We start from the raw sequence: 24,542 nt of genomic DNA, 5'->3' as shown, positions 1-24,542 counted from the left end.
ATTTGGCCATCCATATATTAAGAGGTTTTGTCAGACTTCAGCCCCATGCTGTAATTAATTCATTTAATTAGAAAAAGCACAAACTCAGTTTAAGTGAACAAGATTTATAGGCGATTTTTATCAAGCTGAAGCGTTGAGATCAGAAGAAAATTTTAAATATTTCTTTCAATAGAGTATTTAATGTGGAGGCTTTCGAGATAAAGCTGTTTTAGACAGCCATATGTTCATAACATGTGTCTAGTTGTAGAATTGCAAGGAGAATGTGGTGTGCCATGTGTGTAACCGTACTACTGTTTTACTGAACTACCAAATTTTGTGTGTATTAGTGTACCTATTTGTAGCTGTTGTTTGTGTAGTGTTGATTGCTTGCTATGTGTTGTCATTTTTCCAGAACCATCTTTCTGTGCCTTCACATGTCAACTCTAGGTTCCTACAAAACAGGAAGGTACGTATCTCTGTGACACTTACTTTGCTCTCACTGAATATTGACTCATTATTAAATTTTGATTGGTAAAAACTATCAATATCCCACTGTCAGGTTAGGAAAAGGAATGATTTTTTATTAGGATAAAAGAAAAGAGTTTAACAGGAGCGCAACAAGTCACATTAAGGAAACCAATGAGTTGGGAGTTGTTTTGCTAGTTGTAAATTTTCTCCTGTCAAAAATTTAAAGTTGAGGAAAATTAATTCAACTTGCAGATAGTTATTAAACTTTGTCTCCAACATCAAGTCTTTCTAGAGGAATAAAACCTCAAACCTCCTTTACAGGATTCTAACTTGATTCAACTATTTCCTATAATTTGCTCCAGATGTAGTATTATTAGCATGTAGCTAATAATACTACATGCATGCTTAGCATGCTAGCTTTGAGCGCAGAGTTTTATTCAAGGTTTTTGATCATGTGAGTTTCCGAATCTTTCAAAATTTTCAAACATTTTAGAGCGGGTTTAAATTAAATTCAGGCTCTTTTAATTTCACTAGGAATCCAAAAATTATCCCCATCATCACAAAAATGGAATCTCAGGTTTGCTAATTTTCATATAATTTATCAAGTAACGTGCATGCTCTTTTTCATTTTATTTTAATTTTTTGTTCGTCCTGTTTGTTGAAATATTAGATTCCTCAAGTTCAGCTTGATAGTCCTTGAAATCTCCTCTCTAAAATATCCTAATTATGAGACGAAACCGAAGGTTGTATGATCAACGTGGTTTTGACTTCAGTGCTCTGAGTTACACGGAAAATAGTAGACAGAGGAATAATTTTTAAGGAGGAATCGCAATTTCAGCTAATTGAACGATTAATACCTTAAGAAAAAAGGTTAAAATGTTTCAGACATTTTGTTTATCTTTAGTTTTACGTGTACAAACTGTTGATGTGAAAAGTCAGGGAATTTGTATTTTTTTTGTCACTAGAAAAATCTGGAAAAGTTGGGGAATTCTTCCCTCCAGTCTGTAAACAGTCTGAACATGTTCGAACTGTTACCTCAAACAATTCACATTTCTTTTCGTTGTCCATTTGAAGTAAGGGTGTGTCTCAATTTCCTCAAGAGCCCTGTTCTTCCATATAGCTCCATGCTTTTCAGGGCTCACATAATAATAGAGATACGCCCTTACGTCAAAGAATCGGCATCCTGTGCATTGTGTGATATCTCTAATTGATTCACGATGATTTACGATGTTACAGCAAAGCATAACAATGGACGGAAGCCTAGACTCAAAAGCACCCAACAACTATGGGCAAGCGTCGCCGGGGCAAGGGCAGCAGGGAGGAGGCGGACAGGCTCCGAACCAGGGCCAAGGCAACCCGCAGCAGTTTGTCTACCCGCAAATACCATCACCTCAACACTCGCAGCAGCAGTCCCAGTGCTCCGTGAGTGTCAGTCCGCTAAACATTTCCAACCCCCAAAATATACCTGTCGTAAGTATGCACTGGCCTCAGTTTGCTAGCATGCGACCTTCCGTTTAGATCTAGTAGGTGTTCTAGAGTAGCCCTGGTGTCGAGTAGATGAGAAAACCAAGTCACGATCGATTTTAATCGCTAAAAGAAAATCACAGGGTTCTTTGCTATCTGGAAAACCTGGAAAGTCAGGGAATATACGCCAACCTAGAAAAGTCAGAAAATTTTGCAAGTAACTTTTTTGCTCCTTAACTTCAGTCAGTGCCACATAAGAGAGTGCTAATGTCTTCTGAAAACCTCACCTTAACTTGAGTCTCCATCAGAGGAAATTTTGTCCAAATTTTAGCAGTAGGTAGCCAGTGTAATTAAGGATAACAAATCTAAGTGGAAGTTTTGTTTGAAAGTCTGGAAAAGTCATAGAATTCGGAAATGTTGGAGTCAGGGTAAAGCAAAAAACAGTTAGGAAAGTCAAGGAATTGGAAAATGAAGAAATTATGGAAACTCTGAATGTATCATCAAATACTAATGTATTCAAACGATGAGCGTATTCTATCCAAGGAGTCAACAATTATAATCCCTTAGCAATGCAAAAATTGTTTTTTCGCCATCAGGCCTTAAAGTACAATTCAGCAAGTTTAAAATCGCGTGGTTTCCTTTGCGTTGCGCACTCTTTTCGATTCTAACTGCCCATGATACATTTTAGACCCTTTTTCAGGGAGTATCCAAAATGCGGGAGGGATTTGAAATTGAAACTTAACTGGACACCCGCGGAAATTAAACATGTAGCAAATAGAGGATGGTGTTTTGATAGTATAATGCACCATTGTTTAAATATAACTATCAGATTGAAAAGGTTTATTCTCATATATTATGAACCGTAGTTGTAATTAGTCATAATCTCTTACTGAGAGAAAAAATCTGAATCTGCCACTTGCGTAGTTCTAGAAATCAGTGTCAGCATGAGTCCTCAGTTATTGTCCATTGTTCAGAGCTGCCCACTATCTCTATTAGTTGCACTTTATTAGACTCCCTCTTCTCTTGTTGAATTCAATTTTAATTTAAATGCAGTCATCGTCACTGAATCTCTATTTTCATTTGTAGATTGTGTTCTTTCTTAGCAACAAAAACTTTGTTGGGGCACCCTCAAGTCAAGATTCACAACACTTAAATTGTTCCTATAATATGAGGGCCAGTACAAAACTTTATTCATGTGTTTTTTTCCTTGTTAGTTCAACCCACTGATGGTAACTTTTAATCATTCACTAAGTCTCTCTTTGTCAGAAACATCTTTTTCATTGATTTGACTTTTTCTCGTTTTATTTTACACTTTACAATTTTTAACAAGCCAGTTATGAAATTTTATCACTCGTTATTCTACTTCTTTTAGTTCCATATTATTTTTTTTTTTTTCTTCTTCAATGAAGGTCATAGCGTCTGCTTTCTCTTTCACGTAGAACAAATTTCTCCAAGTTTGCAAAGAGTATCATCAATCAGTGAGCAAAGAAAAATTTCTCTTTATGGCTATACATATCCAATAATTTGTGTGATAGTGAAGAATAAACGCAAAAAAATATTGTTTGAAGTTCAAAATCGAGTACTTTGAGTTTTCATTCAAATTTGCCCTGTAGAGAAAGCGATGAAAAGGCATTTGAAAGTGTCCCTTCTATCCCGGCTTTGTTTCCAGTTGTGAGTTGCTTCTACTTTTTACATATTAGTCCTGTGAAAAGTTAAAAACATAATCAAAAGAGTGGCAGATTTCAACAACTGATTTACCTAGAATATTTATCATTTCGTTTCATTTCATATCATTTCATTTATTTCTCTCTTCCTCATAGAATCCTGGAAATTCTTTAGGATCGTATAGAAATGCTCAATGTAGGAGTCCTCAAAATTCCCCAGGACCCTGTCTTACTGTTAAGGTAATTATTTTTTTCTTTTCAAAAAACATCTGAGGTTCAATTCAAAGTTGATTATTTGAAAAATAAAAAGACTGAAATAAGTCATCATAATTTTCCTGCGCTTTAATGAGCAAATTTCTGCTCGTTTAAGAAGAAAATTTTGAATCCTATACAACTTCCTAGATTATTTCATAAAAATTCCCCTAATTATCTGTGCATGCTGCATGATTTAGGTATGCTTATCAAAATTGTCCAATTTAAAATGTAGCACTAGCATTGTAATCTGTTCACTTCATGTGATACTTGCCATTTGTTTTAAAGGAAATTTCATTTCAATCGACCATTCTTATGATTACCTTAGGGTGGCTGAGAAGCTGGATGTTGTACAGGAAAAAATTTTGAAGAGGGATCATGTATGAGAAAGCTTAAATTCCTTGTGCAGTGGTCCATTGTCAAAGGATTACAAATTAAACATTGGTCACCATTGCTTGGCCTTGGCCAACATTGGCTGGCCAATAAGGGACATTTCCCTATTCTCGATCACTCGCTGTAACAGATGTAAAAATCACAAATTGAGCCTAGAGCAAACATCTCAGTTTTTAAAACCGACAAATTCCATTTTAAAAATGTCTCATGATGATCAAATCCAATCCGTTAAATCAGGCGTGTTGGGAGGAAATAACAGGAAAATGACATGTCTTCAGCTTAAAATGTATTCTTCTGTGTTCTAATGAACTGAATTTTCTTTTAATCGAAGATTGCATCTAGTTCACAAGTTACTTTTGTTTGAAGCCTTAAAAGTTCAATAGCCCTTTTTATTATTTTTTACCTCTTTTGTCAACAATCACAGGCTAAATTATGGATATCAGGACGATTTTCAAAGTCCGTCTCATCTTTTTACATCTTATTATGTCCAATGCAACTTATTTGGAGGTGATCTCTCATGATCCATTGGATAGTTGGGTGGACCATAATCTAGACTCTCAAATATTTGTTTTGGATGTATGACTTATCCCAAACTAATGTCCACCTTACGCTTAAACAGACTGTATGGCTTCTTTAGTGAACTGATTATTCTTTACAAACTGATTGCGGTAGACGCACAAGTTGTAAAGGTAGTATTGAGGTCTTTGTATTGAGATTCCCAGTTTTCTGGGTTTTTAACGCATGTTGGCTACATTTCCAACTTATTGTGATCATTTTTTGATCTAAATATGTGAATTTTTTTTGGTAATATCTAAACGTAATATTATTTGTGTCCTTTAGTATGGGCGCGACAGCAACAGCCCAACGAGTAGTAATCCTCAGAGTCCTGCATCACCTTCCAACTCAATCGCGGCTAGCCCGTTCTCAACGTCAGGTAGTTACTTCATAAGTCAAGATCAAACGAACGCTCTCCAACAGACGTTCCAACAGTTCACTGTGGTAAGTGCTGTGTTTCATCATTCATAGACTTATTAAATTTTTTCATTGGAGAAAATTCCTGGGTAAAATGGATTCAGGGCCAATATAACTTCTGCCCAAGAAACAGGTTCATAGAATTAGCTGATGACGTACAGTCAATCCTCTTTAAGCAGGAGTGCACTAAAATTGTTGGTTCATTTCTTTAACAGGGTTTTGGAGCCTAGTCTACTACCTGTTATCCTGTTTCGTAATCTCTATTTTGTGCTTAAGATACGTCAGTTTGCTGAATACTTTATGTAGACTTTCTTAGCATTGCGTTCAAGGGCAAAAAAATGGGACCAGACCATTTTTATGAGTTCGCAGAGGTTCTGATCTAATAAAGTTTGACTGTCTTTGAAGGATTCAAGAGTCATCTCGACACATCAAAAATGAAAGTGAATACTTTCTTTTGTCTGGCTTTTCCTTAAAACCCATTCCTCTTCTACTTGTTTTAAGTGCTATTTTTCTCTCAAAATGCAGACAGTACTTTGATCCACGCTAATTTTTTCCTCCGCACCTGAAAATTCTCCGTAGCCTCGAAAGAATTTGTATTTCCCTCCATCAGGAAACACAGTGCATTAGGATGCATTTATCACCTACAGTCCTTCATGTTGTGTTAACTCTTAAAATTTTTATGCCAAGATTGTGACATACTTCAAGATTCCATGAAAAATTAAGGAATACACAAAGATTGTGGCAACTTTCCAAATTATATTTTCGTGCGAAAAAGACTGTATCTAGAAACTTCCTCAAACGTGAATAGGCACCCTACCTACATTTGTTGCACATAAAATTTACCCTCACATGTTTGTAGTTTTTCATTGTATTTTGATCATATTTCATTTTTTTTTTTTCACTTTTGCTTCATAGCAAGGAGTGGTGAGTTGTCTGTCTTTTATTCGTCGTTTGCTTTTGACTGTTAATTCAATGTACTCACTTTCAAGAAACAGTGAGTGAGAGAGAGAGAGAGAGAGAGAGAGAGAGAGAGAGAGAGAGAAGTAAAGATCATTGTTAAATCTGTCGCTGTATTCCTACCTTTGAATGTTTCGGGTTGGAGATTTTACCACAAAGGTTGTCCAACTTTGACTGTCGGAACGAATTTGAAGAGGTCCTAAATCAAGATATTGGTGTTTACAATATTAACATTGGCTATAGGTTAAATGACAGAAATACAAGTAGGCTAAATGGCAAGAATACAAATGATGTCACTTGTATAATCCAATTTCTATTTGAACTGTGTTGAAAATACTTGTTAATATCTCCTTCAGGAGTTAACTTCTGAATCGTTTTCTACGCAAAATTTTGAAGAGGAAACATGCGACTTTTTCTGCTAGTTCAGACCTTGTTAACTTGCTCTCAACACAACACTGACATTCCATCATTGCTTTCATGACAACTGTCAAATTAATCATACCTTTATTATGAATTTGTTTAAAACACATTGATCAAAGTTTGATCTTGTCACTTTTGGTCGTTGTAAACCTGCTGAATTCAGAAAGTTTCTGTAATGTTCAATGTTTCCGGGATCTGTATTTGCTTTCGGCGGGAGATCTTTTCCATTTTTAAACACTTGAACAAAATTGTTGAGTTTGTTTGCTTTGATTTTAACGCGGCTCAGGATTGGAGTCAACTATTGCACACTCTAGTGGAGGCCAATCCGTCTGAGTGGATATCCCAGCTTCAGGTACTCACACCTGTGACCGCAGATTCATTTTCACTGGCGATCCTCTCTGTCTTCACGAAGAGTCATTCAAATTTGAATTTTGTGAGAGATTTTGTGTCATGTCGTGGAAAAAAACCAAATTGAATGCTTTGGTACACCAACAGTGTCAGATTGTGCGTTACCACTGAAAGTAAAATTGAAATCATTGTTGATTCAGTGGACCTAAAACTGATACGCCAGATGCGAAGATCAAAATAGATACAGAAGCTAAGAGCCCCCTAGCTACATCAAAAATTGATAAAGGAAACTTGTTTATTTCTCCTGTTTAGTACAGAATTCCCAAACTGAGTAGGACATTGAGCATCGCTGCTAGATAGTGCTAAGAAAGCAGCACTTTTCCCCTATTTGAACCCACATCAAGTATCCACATTTTGTTGCATAATTTGGCAACTTTGACATTGAGGATCCAGTGCCTTTTGTTTGTTATGTGATTCGTCTTTTTTAATTGTTGAATAGCTTTGTACTATTTTGGTTTGCATGCTCTTTGTTGTTTGTTTCTATCATTGAATGGTTCACCATTTTTAAAATCGTAATTACCCTCTATTCACTCACAGTTCAAACTTTTTTTTTTGCCCTTCGTTCTTTTTGGTAATCCTTTGCTGACAGAATTTTGTTTGCTATGAAGCAAATTTGTTTGAATGTTCGACTGGTTTTGGCCAGTTGGGTGTGTTTAGCTCTATTATCTGTCATTTATCTGTCTGCCTGAAGTATGTTGGGAACATAACAAAAAAACAAAAACAAAAAGAAAAAAGGTAAGTTTCCTTTGGGCAGCTCACACTTTTAGACAAGCTCATGGAAGAGATTAGATGTAAAGGAGAACATAAACTATAAGCTCTTCCAACTGAACCTCTTTTTTTTTCTTTTTTTTTTAACAACATACCATCATCATTTTCAGCCTTTCATGTTGATTGTATTTTTCAATCCTGGATCTTCATATTTTTAATAAATTTTTCTTATATTCCCGATAAACAAGTGAATGGATGATCATCAGTTTTTCATGTTTTGCCTTCTTTTCGTTTTTTCCTCTCAATATTTTTTTTTGTAATTTGTGATTTTTCATATTTTGTTTTGCAGATGGACAGTCCTGTATCAAATACTGTAGATTACATAGGATCTCCAAATAATGCTTCTTATCATCTGGTATGCACTGATTTCTAAAATGTTTAAAATTCTAAGTATCATTATGAGAATCTTCTGGTTGTTGTTACATTAAAAATCCTTTAATCAAATCCTTTCATTATTTGGACGTATTTCTATCAAACGGAACTAAGCGCCAATTTGAGTTCCTTTTGAGGAATTTAAAATCCCGGATAGCGCGTTCTGTCAAACGGACCTTAGCGCCATGGAAAAGCATTGCGAGTAGAGGACGGAATAAGCCAGACGCCCGATTCTGCCGCCAATCCAAGCCCCCCTCTACCTTCCTCACCCTGTGGCGCTTAGGTCCATTTGACAGAAATACGTCCATTTTACAGTTATTAAAGGTAAATGACTGCATTTAAAAGTACTGTAATGGTCTTGTTTGCGCTATCATTCCATTCCATAGAACTTAACTCATTAGAATTTCTGGCTCATTTAAAACATATAATTAGAGCAGAGACATTGTTTAAAGAAAAACGAACACAAAATATCTCAAATTTTTATCTTTATTTTAAGGTTTTTCTTCTTCGCTTTTCTGCTATTAGAGCAAATAGAGGACAGAAAATCATCAAAGGAGGAAGATTAAAATCTTTGCCAATCACAGTGTCCGCAGCTTCCCTAATACACTGAAAACCTAACTTTTTTCAGAGGGAAATTTTTTTTTTTATGCATTTACGTCCCTATACATTCAAGTAAGGTCTGGAAACTTTTGACCTCTCGAATTACGCAGGTAAAAAATTTCGCAGTCAACGCCTGTAAAATTAGATTGATTTTTCTCATTATGTACAGAAAGTTTTGAGTAGAAAAGAATTCTGGATCGGCTATCCATAGCATCTCTGTTATGCATCTCCATTTTGTATCCGTGGTGGGGAAAAGTCAAGTTTTGCCTCATTTACCCTGATGCAATTGATTTCCAGGCATATTTTTCTCACAACTCCTCATTTAAAATTGATTTGTTTTGCAGAACGATGATGGGTGCAGCGGTGAACTGAGTGCAGATCCTGGTTACTTCAGCACATCACCGACGCACTACAATCGACAAATGAACAGCTCACACACGACGCCAAATACACCCTCTAGTATTCCTGATATCGTATTAACAGGTATTTAAACCCTTTCTTTAATAAATATGTGAAATCCATTCCAGTTACGATGATTTTGAAGCATCTGCTTTAAGTCGCTACATGCAAGTTTTATTCATGCACAAAATACGCACCGAGAAAAACATGAAACAACTGCAAGCAAATCTTAACTATTGTTAAAAGTAACATGGCCCAAAACAAAGTACAAAGAGAGCCACAGTAAGATATTATTTGAAAATTTCCTCCAGAAAAGGGCATTAAAAGTCAAAGAAAGACAGAGAATTGGACGTATTTCTACCAAACAGGTGTTTGAAGGTGAGAAATATAGAGTGTGCTCGTCGAAGCTGCATAAGAAGCAATGTAAAAGTGGGCGTGATTCCATTGGAAAAGTGGGATATTACATTCTATCAAACAGACCTATGTGGCAACTGAATGAGGGATTCATGAGCCGCGGGCATGGCAAGAGAGCATTGTGAACAGGGCTCATGAGTTAATGCCCCCCGACGACCATCCCCTCGTGTGCTTCCGCTTTTTCCTTGCCGCTGACGTCACTGGCGCTTTATTATTCTCATTCACTCTTACACAAAGAGAACTAACGAGCACACCCCATATTTCTCACCTCCACATAAGTCTGTTTGGTAGAAATACGTCCAATTCATCAAATAAGTCAGGAAATTTTGCGAGTTGAGTGTCAGCTCAGCAACTCCAGCTTTTGCCATTTCAGAGTGCAAGAAAAACGGCTGAGTGCCTATTTTTATAATTTAAATCATGCAAAGTAGAAATTCCATCAAAACTTTAGCAATAGTGACTGCGACCATAAGAAAAAAATATGAAAAGAAGTTTTGTTCGACGGTATGGTAAAGTCAAAGAATTTAGAAATTTTAGAGTCAGGAAGAAGCAAAAAAGTGGAATAATTGTCAAATCAAGAAATTATGGAAACTCTGAAGTGTGAATTTCATCAGCACTGAGAGCTAGTTTCATCAACTTGAGCCCATTAACTTTTATTGTATTACATGTACTCCTGCAGATTTTTCCAATGGCGATGGAGATATCCAAAGGTCGGACTTCGGGAAGGAGATAATTTGCAATGCGTTCGAAAATGACTTGTTTTCGTCTGTAGAGAGCATGCGGGAAGGATTGGATCCAATTGACCTGGACGGACTCCAGCTGCTCACCGATCCGAACATGATGCCTGCTGATCCGGCAACCGAAGACCACTTCCGCCTCGACAGAATGTAGTCGGCTCTCTTTCTAAAAGTAAGTCTATTTTACCATTCAACATTACTTGACCAGGAAAAAGTTAATAATCTTTTTTGAAAAAATTATCAGAAAAATCCAGAACTCTTCACTACTTTAGGGTCCTGAAGGCCTCAATTGCTTGCCTCATTGAATTAAATTGCATTGAAAAAAGAGACGAAAAATACATATATGTCTAGATAGAACGTATGATGTATGAGTGCAGCTTTCAACCGCTGAATCCTATTTGAGACACTTAGTCTATGCGAAATGGTAACACGCATCAGCTTACGCTCCTTTCTTAAATTTTGCTTCAGTTTGAATAGAAACTCCAGGAATTCGTTCGCGCAATTCGCGCTAATTTTCAAAAAGTCTTTTTCAAGCACTTGGACCAAGCTCAGAGGCATCATGGAGTTCCGTTGATTTCGAATATGTAATCGAGAATTTCGCCAGTTAACACCACGAATTCGCGAATTTTGACGAAATTTGCGCTATTGCTGGATAATCCGCGAAAAATTATGGCTATCATGTGCAGAGCTGCCGATCATTCCAGTTGGGGGGACGCTGGAAACTTCGTGAAACTCCGGTTTCCTTATTCGACAAATCGTAGATTTGTGCTTTATTTCGCAGTAAACCACTGGCACTGCCAACCATTTTTTTCAAATTTAAAATAAGAGATGAAAAGAAAACACACATTTTTAGCGAGAATTTTGGAATTTTTAGCCAGAATTTGGGTCATTTTAAATCATGAGAAAATGGGGTCTCTAGTTTTGAACTATCCACCAACACAGGGAAAATTCTGAGAAAGTGGAAACTTCGGAAAAGTGGCGACCCTGTATTATGTAGTTTTAAAAAAAGGAGATCAAAAAATACATGGAAATATATACAGAAAGAATATGAAAAATTGACATAAAGAGTTTCTTATCTTTCAGTTATCCTGATCTCATTCCCTCTGCGGCAGTTTCAACGCAAATGTTGCGTTTGCATGGTGACCTGTCCGGTCATGAAGATTGCTGTGCATCGACTCCAACGGAATCCTATCCTCCTGAAGGAGTGGTCAAATTTCAAATCCGACCGCTGCCGCGCCAAACCAACAACCACAAATTTACGACGCACAGGTAGTGATTATAATTTATTAAATGTTTGTAAAATAAGTTTTTCTACCCTTTTTGCAGTTTAACGTAATTGTACTTGTTAAGCATACTCTCAAGGCTAATGTTGAATGTTGAGTATTTTCAGCGATCGCCTGCGGATGAGCTGCACAGAGAAAACTGAACCATTACTGTAGGATCTCAACACTGCTGTTACATTTCTCTTAAAATGTATCAAGAATTTCAGTGCAGAAAATCCTTATCAGAAGATTGAGTTGAAACCTGTCTCACAACTCCTTGTTCCAAGGGAGAAAGTTACAATCTTGAAGTGAAAAATTTATTCACAATACGTATTTTTCTACTGCGTGACTGTAATGTATGTCTAGTCATATTGCAATATTGACCTATTGAAAAACAAAGTAACTTTCCCTTTTGCCTTCCTCTGTTTCTAAGTATTCATACTTAATACTTAATTTGCTCAGAATGATGCTTCAGAATAGCTTTTATTATCAACTACCAATCACTGAAACATTTCCTGTCATTTATTGGAGGTATACCTATCTTGATGTTTAAATTCATCAAATAAAAGCTATTTATTCATTTTTTAATGAAAGGAGCAGTCCATTTTTACTCCTCAACGTAAATTTTGTAATGATGGTTTTATGTCTAAGACTAAATTAATTAATGGAAATTTGTTTTCAAGCGTAACATAGAAAAATACATCTCAAATTTGCAGTTATGTAATGGTGACTTCACAAAAATACTCTTTGGAACCGCTGAAAAATTGTGTGAGGCCTCATGAATTTCCTATTGAAGAATAATATTAGGCAGCGTACCTGCCATATTGGTTTACCTCAAATTCATAAGTAAGATTCGGTTTTTCACGGCATCTCATCTGCATTCGGACGCAGTTCATGTTTTGTGTATGAATATTGTATGTATATTAATTAAACTTTAATTAAATTAAATTAATTAAATCATTTATTGCATGAGTAAGGTTAGTGGCTGCAACTAGGCAGCCCTTGTTAGACGTTTGAGGGATTCGTTTTTCTTGTATGTAAGTTAGTCGGTGGTATTTTGAGACATTCGCTCGTCCAGTAGAGTGCAGCTGCTTTCTGCCCTAAATTAAAAGGGGCCAAGAGCTCATAGAAGGATCGGTTGGCGTACATTTTGCGATGAGGAGCCACTATCTCTGGCTTGCTCATAAAAACCCCTATCGGTATGGGGAAACAAAATGCACGTATGCTGTTTTGAAAATCAGCTAGAGAGAGTAGTTGCTAATTACGAAACGTAGTCCAGTTGCAAGTTTGAGTTTTCTCAACTACCTTCTAACTGCGCAAAGTGTCAAGTGTATATGATAGTTTGTTAGTTATGGTTAGTTTTCGAATTCATCGCATCAACAAGTCTTTAATGTTACTATCTTTTCTTTTTGTACTTAGAACAAAGGACTTCAAGGTTGATTCGAAAAAGTTGTAAAAAATGTTAAAACTTATGTGGCATCTTTAAATGAAACAAATCAATGGATCTCGAAGACTTCGCGAGAGTTATGCTTTTTTAAGAAAATCATATTCATGAGACTTAACGAGTAATTGACTAGGGCCTAAAAAAGGACATAAAATAAACATGGCATAATTTTCTAGAAATTTGATTAAGATGATAAATTAGGTTCCATAATCGGAGTATGAAAAGAATTGTCAAGTTTCACAAAATTTCTTAGTAGCAAAAAATTGTCCAGTAGTCTTCAGTAAATTAGAGATTCAAAGATACCAGCCACATTTTAAGCGAATTAGAAGAAGCTGCAATAAGTTTAGGAGTAAGAAGCTGTAAAGATGTCAAAAAGTTTTTAAGAATTTTTGAGAGGAAAGAAAAATAATTTTAAATCAATGAACTCTTCTGAAGTTTTTTGAAATGAGTCAGAAATCAGCTGCAAATTAAGGGAGTGCGTCTCAGGAGACTCCGCATAACCAGGTTAATTGTTCTTAAAATTGCGTTTATACTTTTCAACATTTTGTTTATGTACTTTAAGTTTAGCAAATTTTTATGGTACTGTTACTAAACCTGTTTCTCTCTAAGTTTTTCATAATTTAACATAGATGCGAGCATTTTGTCCTTTTCTTTTCGGTTCGTCACTACTATTGTTGGTGGCCGAGGCTCTACCTGCAAATTGTTCCGAAGAAACATGATTGTGGTCTCAGTATAATGGAGGAAATGACAATGGCTCAACATTTTGAGGTCCCTTCCACCCTTCCAGTGTCAAGTATCTTGGAAGATTGTATGGAAAGAATTTCCAAGCTCTGATTTTATTAATTTTTTCATTTTTTATTCATTGACTCAGTAGTAATTTACTTTCCAGTCTCAAAGTTTAACATCAAGAACCATTTTTAGAAAGCATGAGGTTGGTTAGAGTCTTAAAAATCAAATTTTCTCAAATTCATCACTCAAGGCGGAAAATCATTCAGAATTTTTTCCTCCCAAAAAAATAAAATGCGGCTATTGTAAGATTCAGAAATTGCCTAACAAATAGACGTTTCTTCAGTATATTCCAGCGAGAAATGTGTTTTTGAGCTTTTAAAGTCTGAAATCTGCTGTTTGACTGAAAATAAAAAAAAGGCTAAAAATAAAAGGCTTAAAGATAATGTTATGAAAAGAATGTTTCTCATTAGCCTGAAGCTTATGATATCATATTAGGGGATGTTTCATGGTTGCAACCAACTTGGATCCAATGAAACATGCCTGCCGCATTATTTAAATAACTTACCAACGATTTCATCGGGAAAAAAAACTAAAAAAATATTCACATCAAACAGTGATAATGCTGCAAGCATGGTTGGGATAAAAACCTCGAGTTAGATTTGCAGATTGGAAAAATATATGCTTAACTTATGTCTATGATATCTTTAGGGTTTCAGCCAAATTAATTCCTTTAATTTGCCACCTCAAAAGCAATAAGCAAAAATATTTTCAGAAGCATTTCACGAGTCAGTTTGCTTGTAGAGTCTAACTCAGGTCCAATGTCAAATCAATAGTTTCAGAGTGTAAACCTTGCTCACCGAGCGTTTCTCATGTGTTCATGATAAACTCCAGTGTTTTTAAATTTTTATGAAAGTAGATTTTATTTTCATTTCTTACATAATTTTTTCTGTACTAAGTGAATGGTTTTAAACCCTTTCTTTGACTCGGTGAGGGAGAGATTTTGCATCCCTGTGGCTGAAAGTAGCTACCAATGAAAACAAGTAATTACTGTTTCTTATTTTACCGAGAGTCATCACTGATATTATGGTTACGGAGGATTCTGCTAGACATCTAATTTAAAGTCAGTGAAAATTTCAAGGAAAAACATTCCTAACGTTCCTCACGAATTAATATTTTTATGGGAAATTTGGCGAATCCTTCATTCCTACAGCGTTTTTCCTTGGCACAGCAGAATTAGCAATTTGTCGCTGTAAAAAATTCCAGTGGTAGTCCATAACGAAAAAAATTATCCAGAGTCAAATATCTCCTACTTTACAGGTCAGTTTCCACCAACACTGACTCCAGCAAGATTTTTTCCCCTCTCTCTCTTCATTTACTTCCAGCTATTCCCCTCAAATGTTTGAAATAAAATCTTAATCTATGTTGTACCTACCCTTGGTATGTAACAAAGTAATTTCTTACATACACTGGTATCTATGTAAACATTTTGATTTTAAAAATCGCAAGATAGTTACAGAGCTGTAAGCGATAGTGCAAATTGAATAATGAAAAGGCTTAATGATGAATTTGCGTTCCATTCTCTTATTTCAACGTCTTATCAGTTTATTATAAAGGTTGGAAATCTGAATTGTTGATCATCGATTTTGGATAAACTGATCAAACTTTGATTTGAAAAATTCTCAGCTTGTCTTATTTAGATGCTATTCTTTCAGCCTTTTTTCCAGTGCAGGCAGCATATTGTAATCAGTTAAAATGTAACTAAGCGTCGTAATCCGAATAGAGAAATAAAAAGAATACCTTTAAAAACAGGAAATAATTTCTGTTTTGTCAGCAGGAGGATAATTTGTAATTCTATCTAAAATTATCGATTTACCAGTTGTTTGTTGTGTAATAAAGAAAGTTTATGTTTGTTTTCAAATTTTCTGCTTTCCAGAGTTTATCATCGTAATTTGTTGTCTGTTTCTAACTTCTTACATTGTTTATTTGCCATTCAAAGTTGAGTGCTCAGGTGCCGAAACATCTTTTTACCTTTGACTCGCATGAAGAAGAGTTGTCCCTGTGATTGCTTGCTGGCAATTTCTCATGTCACCGAGAATGTAAATTTTTACTGTTACCAACTTTTAGTCACTTTGATTGTGGACTGATTATTGTAATTGATGGACAAAGCAATAGATAAGGGAGTCGAAGGTAAAATGGAGCAATCCTAACGGAGATGTTGCATGTGTGAGGAATTTGCGATTTGACTGTTGATTTATATATGGTGACACTGGTTCTCTCTGAAATCAACTCCCAAGCTCAAAAAAAGCTCTCGAGTTGAGGCCAAAATGGAGGGGATATCCCACGCTATCCTGAGAGTCCACCTCTACATCAAGACAAACTCTCCATGCAAAGATAGAGAGCAAATACATTGACAGTGCTGCTTCTTTATTTAGGGACTTTAAAACTGAGAACACGGCAACCCTGCCAATGTATTTGCTCCCTATCTTTGCATGGAGAGTTTGTCTTGATGTAGACGTGGACTCTCAGGATAGCGTGGGATATCCCCTCCATTTTGGCCTCATCTTGAGAGCTTTTTTTGAGCTTGGGAGATGATTTCAGGGAAAACAAGTGTCACCATCGTGTTTCTCGCGAACTTTTACATACGAATCAATTGTCAAATCGTAAATCCCTCACACATGCAACATCTCCATTGGTTTAAACAGGTGATTATTTTAGAATAAGATAAGATGGAAAGTGATGGACTGAGTATGAGGTCACTCCACTGCAACCACCCACTTTCACCAGTACGATTGCTCAATTCTCTGTTTGTCTATCATGTCAATAATCAGCTCGCAAGTCACACAAAACCAAACTTTCATTCTCTCCTTTGAAAATTTGTTTTATTTCGACATTCAAGCTCTTTTGTTTCCCTGTGCCACAAATGTCATTTTGTTAAAAGAAAAAAAGAATTGTTACGTATTATTTAAAATTTTAAGATGAAAATCTAAATTTTTAGGAAATCGGTTATTTTCATCTGAACATAACTCCTAAAGAGTACCCGTAGTTAATGCACATATCAGCTCTCTGAGTATGTATAAACGAAATTTTTAAAGACAAATTATGGAACTTTTACTCGGTTGGCTTCCTGATTCTTTAATTACATAGCTATTTGAGACATTTTTCAAGAGTTGTTGAAGAAACGCATTGAAGTTCCTGGCAAATATTAGAGCCCATTGATCTGTACACTGACGCGCACAGTTTTATCGTCTAATTCAGGGCAGTGTAGGAAATAAGGTAAATTTTAACGTTATACTTGAGGCATTTTTATGTTGTTATTCTAATCAAAATTCAGGATGTTTTAGTGTAATTTATTCCTCTGTCCTTCTGTATACTTTCATGTGACTGTTTCGTCAAGCACAAAAATCAAAGGATTTTATTTTTTATCCAAGGACTTGGAATTTAGGGAAATTGAAATTGTAAAATCTTAGGGTTTAATTTTCAGACTTTTTAGGTGTTGACCGTTTTGTTTTTTATCTTTTGTCTTCTTTGTCATGCTGCAATATGCTTAAAATTACATGTTTTTAGAATTTTTACATGTTTATGATACTTTTTTTATCTGATAACTTATTTATTTCATTTTCTATCATCTTTGCAACACTTGTTGTTGCCATAAGAGGTATTTCAAGTTGTTTCTTTTATTTCTAAATTGGTTGATTTATTTATTTATTTACTCGGCTATCAATGACATTGAGTGTCCTCTAAATCTTCCAAACTGTGCAAAAATCCTCTTTCTAAAGATTGTCTTCATCACGTAAAAAAGCAACTCTTTGTCTCCTTGGCTACTAAAATTTTCGCCGTTTAGGAAATAATTTTCAATCGTTAGTCTTTCAGTTCAAATAATTTAACTGTTCAGCATTGCAGGAATCAAATTAGTGAATGATTTTAAACATGACTGTGGCAGTTAATGAGTTTTTTCTTTCTTTTTTGTATCTGATAACTGTGTAAATCTCTCTTTTATCAATTTTAATTGGTTATTTATGATATCTATGCATTGTTATCGTCAGTTTTTAATTTCTGTCATTTCTTGTTATCACTATTGAGAAAATAATCATAACTGTTCGACTAGATAATTGTAAGGAAGTTATTGTAATTGGAGGCATCCTTTTTCAAACCTTTGAATTTTTTCCACGCCTCTATCTAAATATAAAGTTAAAAATATTTTCAGGACACCTTTTTCACTAATTAAACCATCCTCCGTAATTTTTAATTTTAATTCTTCATCTCAGCTTCAAATGGCTTCCTCAAAAAAAATACAGGAATTCATTTTGAATTGAATTACGTTGAAACAAGTTTTGAATCAGAAGTATAGTAACAGAGTTACTTTCTTTCTGAAGTGCCTAGCATACCAACTGGACAGAATTGCGCAATGTTTAGCCAACATGATACAAAAATAGAAAAAGTGTGGTATAGAAGTGCGTTTAGTCAGGGATAAAAATTATGTTACAATCTGAAACCATATGAAGATGATAAAAGTTAACTTGTGGACCAACAAATCTAACTATCTTTTTACACTTTAAATGGGGCTTTAAAATTTTCAAAATGATTCGATTACTTAAAAATATTCAGGCCTTGAAATTTTTTACCATCAGAAAACTTTTAGAGCTTACAACGTTAACTCCACAAGTTCTCCAATTTCTCATTCATTCTTCATCCATATTATCATTTTTTTTTTCATACTATTTTTTCTGCAATTGAATTTCAAAGAATTAACTCACAAGGCAGGCTAAGGAATCAGTATCAAAGAGTGTACCATGTCAGTCCCCCAAAATTGTCCGTAGCCTTTATTGTGAGCAGGTATATCGGTGTGTACCTCATCAGAGCCTCTTGCTTCACGAGGCACTCGTGCGAGGGTTGAATTCAGTGAGGTTTGAAAAGCGAAGTCTCTGCTATTCCTTTGTTCTAATTTATTGTTTTCTCTCTCTTTGTTTTGTTTTCATGTGTATATTTTATTTGTGTCAATTATGGTGCGTATGTAAGATTGAATTTTTATAAAATTTATAATATTTTTTATCAGAGTAAACAAGGAATAAAATTGTCTTTTAAAGAGAAACAAGTTTTTTCTTGTGAAGTCTTTGTCGTAAATGATGCAGCGCGTCGTCCCAAGAGCACAATTTTCTTTGCCTCAGTCATTATGTTTGTTTCGAGTTTAGAATTGACAATTTCTCTTGAAGAAACACAATAGAGGAAAAACTGCGACAATTCACACAAAAGATTGATCAATATGTGTAGGTAACACATGAACCCTAGACCACTGGACTGTAATTTAGAAGACGTGAAGCAGAATGAAACCAAGACACAGCAGGCATTGCCAAATTTCATCCAATGATTTACTTTTTTTACGGGAGAACGATAGTGTGAATTTGTTTGCAAAATTTCGTGGGTTTTCCTCTATAACAAGAAGCGAATTCTTTAAAATTTTTAAAAGAATCTTGTAAAAAAATAAACTGTTAATGAAATTTGGCAATAGTTTATGTGGTTCCTTGCTGTCTACAGTGGTCCATTCAATATCAGAGTGAGGTCAATAGCAAACCTACTGTAGTGCTGCAGTGGAATGCCAAAGAGAAATCTCTTGGTGGCCCAAAAATTAAGTTAGTGGAGGGCTCAGTATTCTACGGGGAGTAGACATCGCTCATTCGAAAATATCTCGGAAATTAAATTGCAGTAGTTCGATTTATTCCACCTGGAAGCTGATCTCTCTACTAACATCAGTCACTAATTGTGACTGGACACAAGGGAGGGCTAGCAGAATCCAAGACTGCGATTGAATAAGCAGGCAGTTATCTGCCAAGACACTAGAGTTTGATATTTTAAGTATGAGCACTCACTAATCCCTCCCTGGTTCATTTCAACTCTCAAGTGGCTGTACCCTCTGTTGCCATACCTATGCACAAATCCTGTTGAGGCAATTCTCATTAATTGGTTTTGATTCAAATTGTTTTCTACTTTGTTGTAGAAATTTTATTTTTTGATACCATAATTCAATTATAAATGACATTTTACATGTAATTACCTTTGACACCAGATTTTTTAATGATAAATTCGTGTACATTTCATGGTATCCTTTTACGTCTTCCATGAGCAATGAGTATTACACTCAGATTCCAGTTTCGTTTTGATGGAATTAAAAATATAGATGCTATAGATAGACACCTCATATTGACATATTAGTGAGGAGAAAGGAACTGTAGAGATAAATTTATAAAAAAATAAAGAAAAAAAAGATGTAACAGAACAGCAGTGAACTAATGCCACATTGTTGACCTGAGTTGTGCGTGTGTTGCCGTTTTGTTAAAATATCCGATCTGAAGTTCCCTATTAACAACATCCCCCGTCATTAATTGTTTGATTATCACAATTTAATGTATTAATCTGCTTACTTTTTTTTAAAAAAATATTTATGAGAGAATGGCGATTGATGTTGCGGCCAGTGAGCATTCGCTTTTTTTTCTCCCAGCTTAAAACGTGAAGAAAAATAGTATGGGAAGAAATCCTATATTTTTTTGGAAGTAGTTATTTGATAGTCTCTCTGACTCTATCGTCATTTTTTGTTTACCTCTTTGAGCACTGTAAAAAATGGTTACTCAAGCAATCTGGCAACGCACATCACTCGCTCAAAAGTCACCCGAGTCGTCACCACCTTATCAGTATTTTGCTAGTGCTTATGATGCTTTCGCAAACGAGCTCTGTACTCTGTCAATTTATTTTCTGAAAAAATTCAAGGAAATCGTTTTTCTATATTTTCCAGTGCGTAAAGTAAGATACAATCTGTGCATTTCAGTGGAGTAACTTTGATTTCGAACGGTGAAACAATGTTACTAATTCTAAAGTTATTTTAAAGTCTCCTGCTACTCAGCTCCTGAAAATAGTGAATTCCAGTGATTTTCAAGATGGCTATTCCCCTCAGAACTTTTCAAAGTGCTATCCGATGAGAGCAGCGGAGCAACAGAAAATATTGATTCTTGCATCAAATTAAAGATTTCTTATCGCTGAGCTTTCGTCTAAAAATAAATTCTGTGATCAAGATTGAATTTCATTTTCTTTTTTTAGTGGTTTCTGTGTGAATAATCAATTTTATTGTGCTGCGTGGTTTTTTGCCACTTCGAAAAAATTCTATTCGTTTTGCAAATCATCCAACCAAGTATTGAATAAAAGTATTAAACTACGAACCATCTTTTGACCGGGATTTGTGCATACATATCTTCAATTTTAAATGAGTGAAAGTGGAAGGCAGCCATATTTTTTTAAAGCAAAATCTCAAACTACTCCACCAGTAGTGAAAAGGAAAAATGAAAATGCACGTATCCTTTCAGTGAAATTTATCATAAACTTTCATTTTACGGTAACAGAAGCAAAATAGTGTGTCTACTTTTATTTAAACTGATGCAATGTACGAAAAACACGAAATCAAATTATTGAGACATACGAGATGAATTTTTCTACAAATCAAATATTTTTCGAATTTCATTTTTTACCAAGTTGTAGAGGTTTCAAATTTTGAATTATGAACCTATAAATTACTTATTAATCGTTTCAATCGTTGCAGTGACATCCTTTTAACTTCACAGCATCAGAATTCTTTTAGAAGCACGATCTTCCCTAATTTGCCTTTTTAAAGGCCTCTCCCAGAGATGAGAAGAATAAACTAGAACTTGGGTGCAGTGAGTATGAATTTTGTGAATCTGAATTCAGTGCGTGTCCATTACACCGTGACTAGTGACTGTTTTATTTGATCAAAACACCTAAGAACTGTGAAACTATGATGAAGACGAGGACAAATCTTGGTAGGTTCCATACCCCTACGAGTTCTCAGGCCTCGATACCTGAAACTCAGCAAACAGCGGATGCGCCAAGTCGTCGAAGATCAACTGGTGGAGCGCCCCTTGGGCTCATCTCCGTCCCTGCTCGGCCAGTCAGACCCAGTAGGAGATCTGTTTGTGTGCCACCTGTTGGGGTTACCTTGGTGAGTATTTGGACTTTTAATTTTGTTCTCCTTGACTTTAAATTCAAGGCTCATTCTAAGGAAAAGTTTATGAATAGAGTTAAATTAAAAATCAGGCCACACATTCATGGTGGAAGTCGAAAACAAGTGAATCGCATTTGGCAAAAAGGAACCAACATTGTTTTCAAAATTGTGCAACTTCTTCTTTTCTTTTAAAAATACTTAATATATGTACATTAAGTATTAAAATTTACACAATTGTTTTACATTAAAATTAACAATTTTTTGGTGGGAAAGAAAACACTCCAAGCTAAGCATATTCTGGGAGATTTTTTAGAGAATTATGAAGAGGCAACATTTTTCCAACCCTGTTATATCACGCAGGTACCCTTTTGCAAAATGCGATCCAAGTATCCCGATTGTAAGTAACGTTTCAATACTGCCATTTAATTTTTAAAAAAAAGAAATTTTTTGAGAGCATTTTCAAAAGTTTGATAGCTTATTCTGTGTGGATTGAAGAATATTTAGTAGAAATATTTCAAATTTCCATTGAAAGAATGAAACAAGACAAGGAATCTTCAATGTTGCAAATTGGATTCGATGGTGAAAGTATGGGACCATGTATCTCGTTTGCAGTATCTGAAAATCTCCCCACTTTCTTTTTTTGAGGGACACCAAATCAATATTATTTCTTGAAGTTCAAAAATTTTTCTTTGCACGGTGAAGAAAAATCACGGAAGTTCTCAAGAATATGTGTTAAATGGTTTTTCCTTTAAAAAATGTAGTATAACAGGCAGTCTGCAACGTCGCAAACTGAGATACGTGGTTTGAGAGTTTCACCATCAATATGTGTATTTTGACTTTCTCCACTGATGTACTGCATGCCATAACGCCGTATGAGCATTCGAGGGTTGCCAAATTTCTCAGGATGAAACATATATTTTTGAGAAATGTAAGGCATATTCTTCCGTAAAATTTTCAGATAGTATAGATTAAAATGCAAACAAAATCGTCGGAAAATTTGTTTAAAAATTTTTTCGAAATTATTTTCTTAGTATAAATTTGTTTTAAATGGAAGCAGGGGGGGGGGGGGGGGGGGCTTGGAGGACAAGCTGCACCAGTGCAGTTCTTGCAGAAATGCGTGTTTGAAATTTCAAAACTACATGGATCCCTAAGGCGGAAAGATAGTTCGAACTGACTTTTTGATACTTAAAAATTGGAATTTGGGAGCGAATTTCCTCAGAATATGCATTAAATTAGTTTTAGTTATAGGTGAGAAAACAAAAGCTCTAAGGTCCCCTCATTTGCAATTTTGCAGCAATTTCCTAACAGATTTAATTTTTTGGAAGTGATATCATTTGGAGATCGCAACTGGGCAATATTCCCTCCTCCTTGCACTTTAAATTTTAAGATAGGTATTTTGTCATATTTTTCACAATTTTAGGAAATAATCTTGATTTTTATAAGTTCATCCCCCCCCCCTCCCCCGTCCGTCATCCTCTCAGATGTGGCTAGAATGATGCCCCTGCTTCTGGAGGTTGATTGATAATTACCTATTGCACAAAATGACGTATGACGCACTTATGATTTTCCCTTGTTCTAATGACATTTATTTGATAACCGTCCAAAAAAGTGGAGAAGGACCCTCTCAATCAGATAAATTAGCCCCACTAACAATACTTAAATGAGCAGCTGTTGCATGGATGAGGCAACTATTTTGGAACACCGCATACGTAATTCCGAAGATAGGTTCTAGATTCATACTTGCCTTGAGGAGGATTTAGCGACTTATTTTTCTGCAGGAAATCATTACCCAGTCACATTCTCATTGATTTTGGAAAAATTTCTTCCGTGTTTATAAAAATTTGCATAATTTTCAAATTGATGGCGCTCAAAATTTGCACCGATCGGGCATACCAACATTCCATCGTGCATTGCGATGCTCGCAATGTTTTGACACTGCACAAATTAATCTACGATCCGATAAATTTTCCTTTTAAATAGTGAATATGCATCATACTTTACACCCCATAAATTTAACAAACATTTTCAATGCAATTTTACAATTTTGAAGCTGCTGCAAATTTCGAAAAACAAGGTTGAACTTGAAATGTTGTTGGTACACTTGTCAAAATAAAATGCCCGGAACAGCTGTATTTTTGTGAGGATCGCGAACTGATATGTGGCTGTATGTATTGAGACGAATTTCCGGGATATCTTCGATTTTGGCAGCTTTAATCGTTCTTAAGTGATCTCTTTTCGACTCTACGTATTTCCCGGAATGTGCTCTAAAATCAAAGTTTTCATAATAAGATAGGATTACCGTCTATAATTCAGCTACTTACCATCTTCCTCAATGGCTGATAGGAATAGGTGCTATGGATACCGCCCTTTACCTGGAACTTCTGGCCGTGTAAGTTTTTATTAATCCATTCTCACGTCATTTAAAGAAGCAAAAACTACCGCATAGTTTTGAAATTTGAGGAGCCAGCCTATTCGCCTTCCCCATCCCATGAAGCCCATAGTGGGCAGTTGATGTTATCAGTTTTGTTGGTTATCTCTGACATATACACCTGGCACTAATATTATTGTCTTAAATCCGCCCTGAAATACCTTTCGCTTACTTCGTTTGGCATTATCACATGAAGAATTTCAGTTGTATCAGCTTCTGTCATTACCCTGCACCCTTACGACTAGAGTCTCAGGAATCATCGAGAGGGCTCATTTTGGGTATCTTCGCATGTCTAAAAATGTTTTGTCATACCTCTCCCAGTCAAGTTATCCAATGTTTTACTCCTCGTCGAACCTTACCTGTCAAAACCGTAAATCCCAAATCAGCCTTGGCACCCAACAGGTTACCGGCGC

General features: G+C 35.5%; 2 protein-coding genes across 4 annotated transcripts in view; both read left to right on the top strand.

Moving 5' to 3' along the window:
* Positions 1–5,256: 5,256 nt before the first annotated feature.
* Positions 5,257–18,791, top strand: LOC109033324 (uncharacterized). The gene is made up of 5 exons (XM_072304286.1): positions 5,257–6,921; positions 8,035–8,100; positions 9,062–9,200; positions 10,207–10,436; positions 11,348–18,791. The coding sequence occupies exons 1-4, from the start codon at positions 6,745–6,747 to the stop codon at positions 10,416–10,418; spliced, it is 594 nt and encodes a 197-aa protein (XP_072160387.1). The 5' UTR covers positions 5,257–6,744; the 3' UTR covers positions 10,419–10,436; positions 11,348–18,791.
* A 2,334-nt stretch (positions 18,792–21,125) lies between these two features.
* Positions 21,126–24,542, top strand: part of Nedd4 (E3 ubiquitin-protein ligase Nedd4) — a 31,212-nt gene continuing 27,795 nt past the window's right edge. For 2 of the 3 annotated variants that reach the window (XM_019045894.2, XM_019045893.2), the window contains exon 1: positions 21,126–21,698. In XM_019045894.2, the coding sequence (XP_018901439.2) occupies positions 21,495–21,698 (204 nt within the window). In that variant the 5' untranslated portion in view covers positions 21,126–21,494. Of the gene's footprint in view, positions 21,699–23,814; positions 24,091–24,542 lie in introns of those variants that run through there. The other variant, XM_019045895.2, reaches the window with a different exon arrangement.

This window comes from Bemisia tabaci, chromosome 9 (assembly GCF_918797505.1).
Source record: "Bemisia tabaci chromosome 9, PGI_BMITA_v3".
Classification (NCBI taxonomy): Eukaryota; Metazoa; Arthropoda; class Insecta; order Hemiptera; family Aleyrodidae; genus Bemisia; species Bemisia tabaci.
This window is presented reverse-complemented; position numbering and strand designations above follow the sequence as displayed.

Bases quoted from the DNA above. Each gene is read 5' to 3' on its own strand.
- LOC109033324 (XM_072304286.1), top strand. From the start codon at position 6,745: ATGTTCAATGTTTCCGGGATCTGTATTTGCTTTCGGCGGGAGATCTTT. The intron at 8,101-9,061 runs GTATGCACTGAT...TTTGTTTTGCAG, and splicing joins ATAATGCTTCTTATCATCTG to AACGATGATGGGTGCAGCGG. The intron at 9,201-10,206 runs GTATTTAAACCC...GTACTCCTGCAG, and splicing joins TCCTGATATCGTATTAACAG to ATTTTTCCAATGGCGATGGA.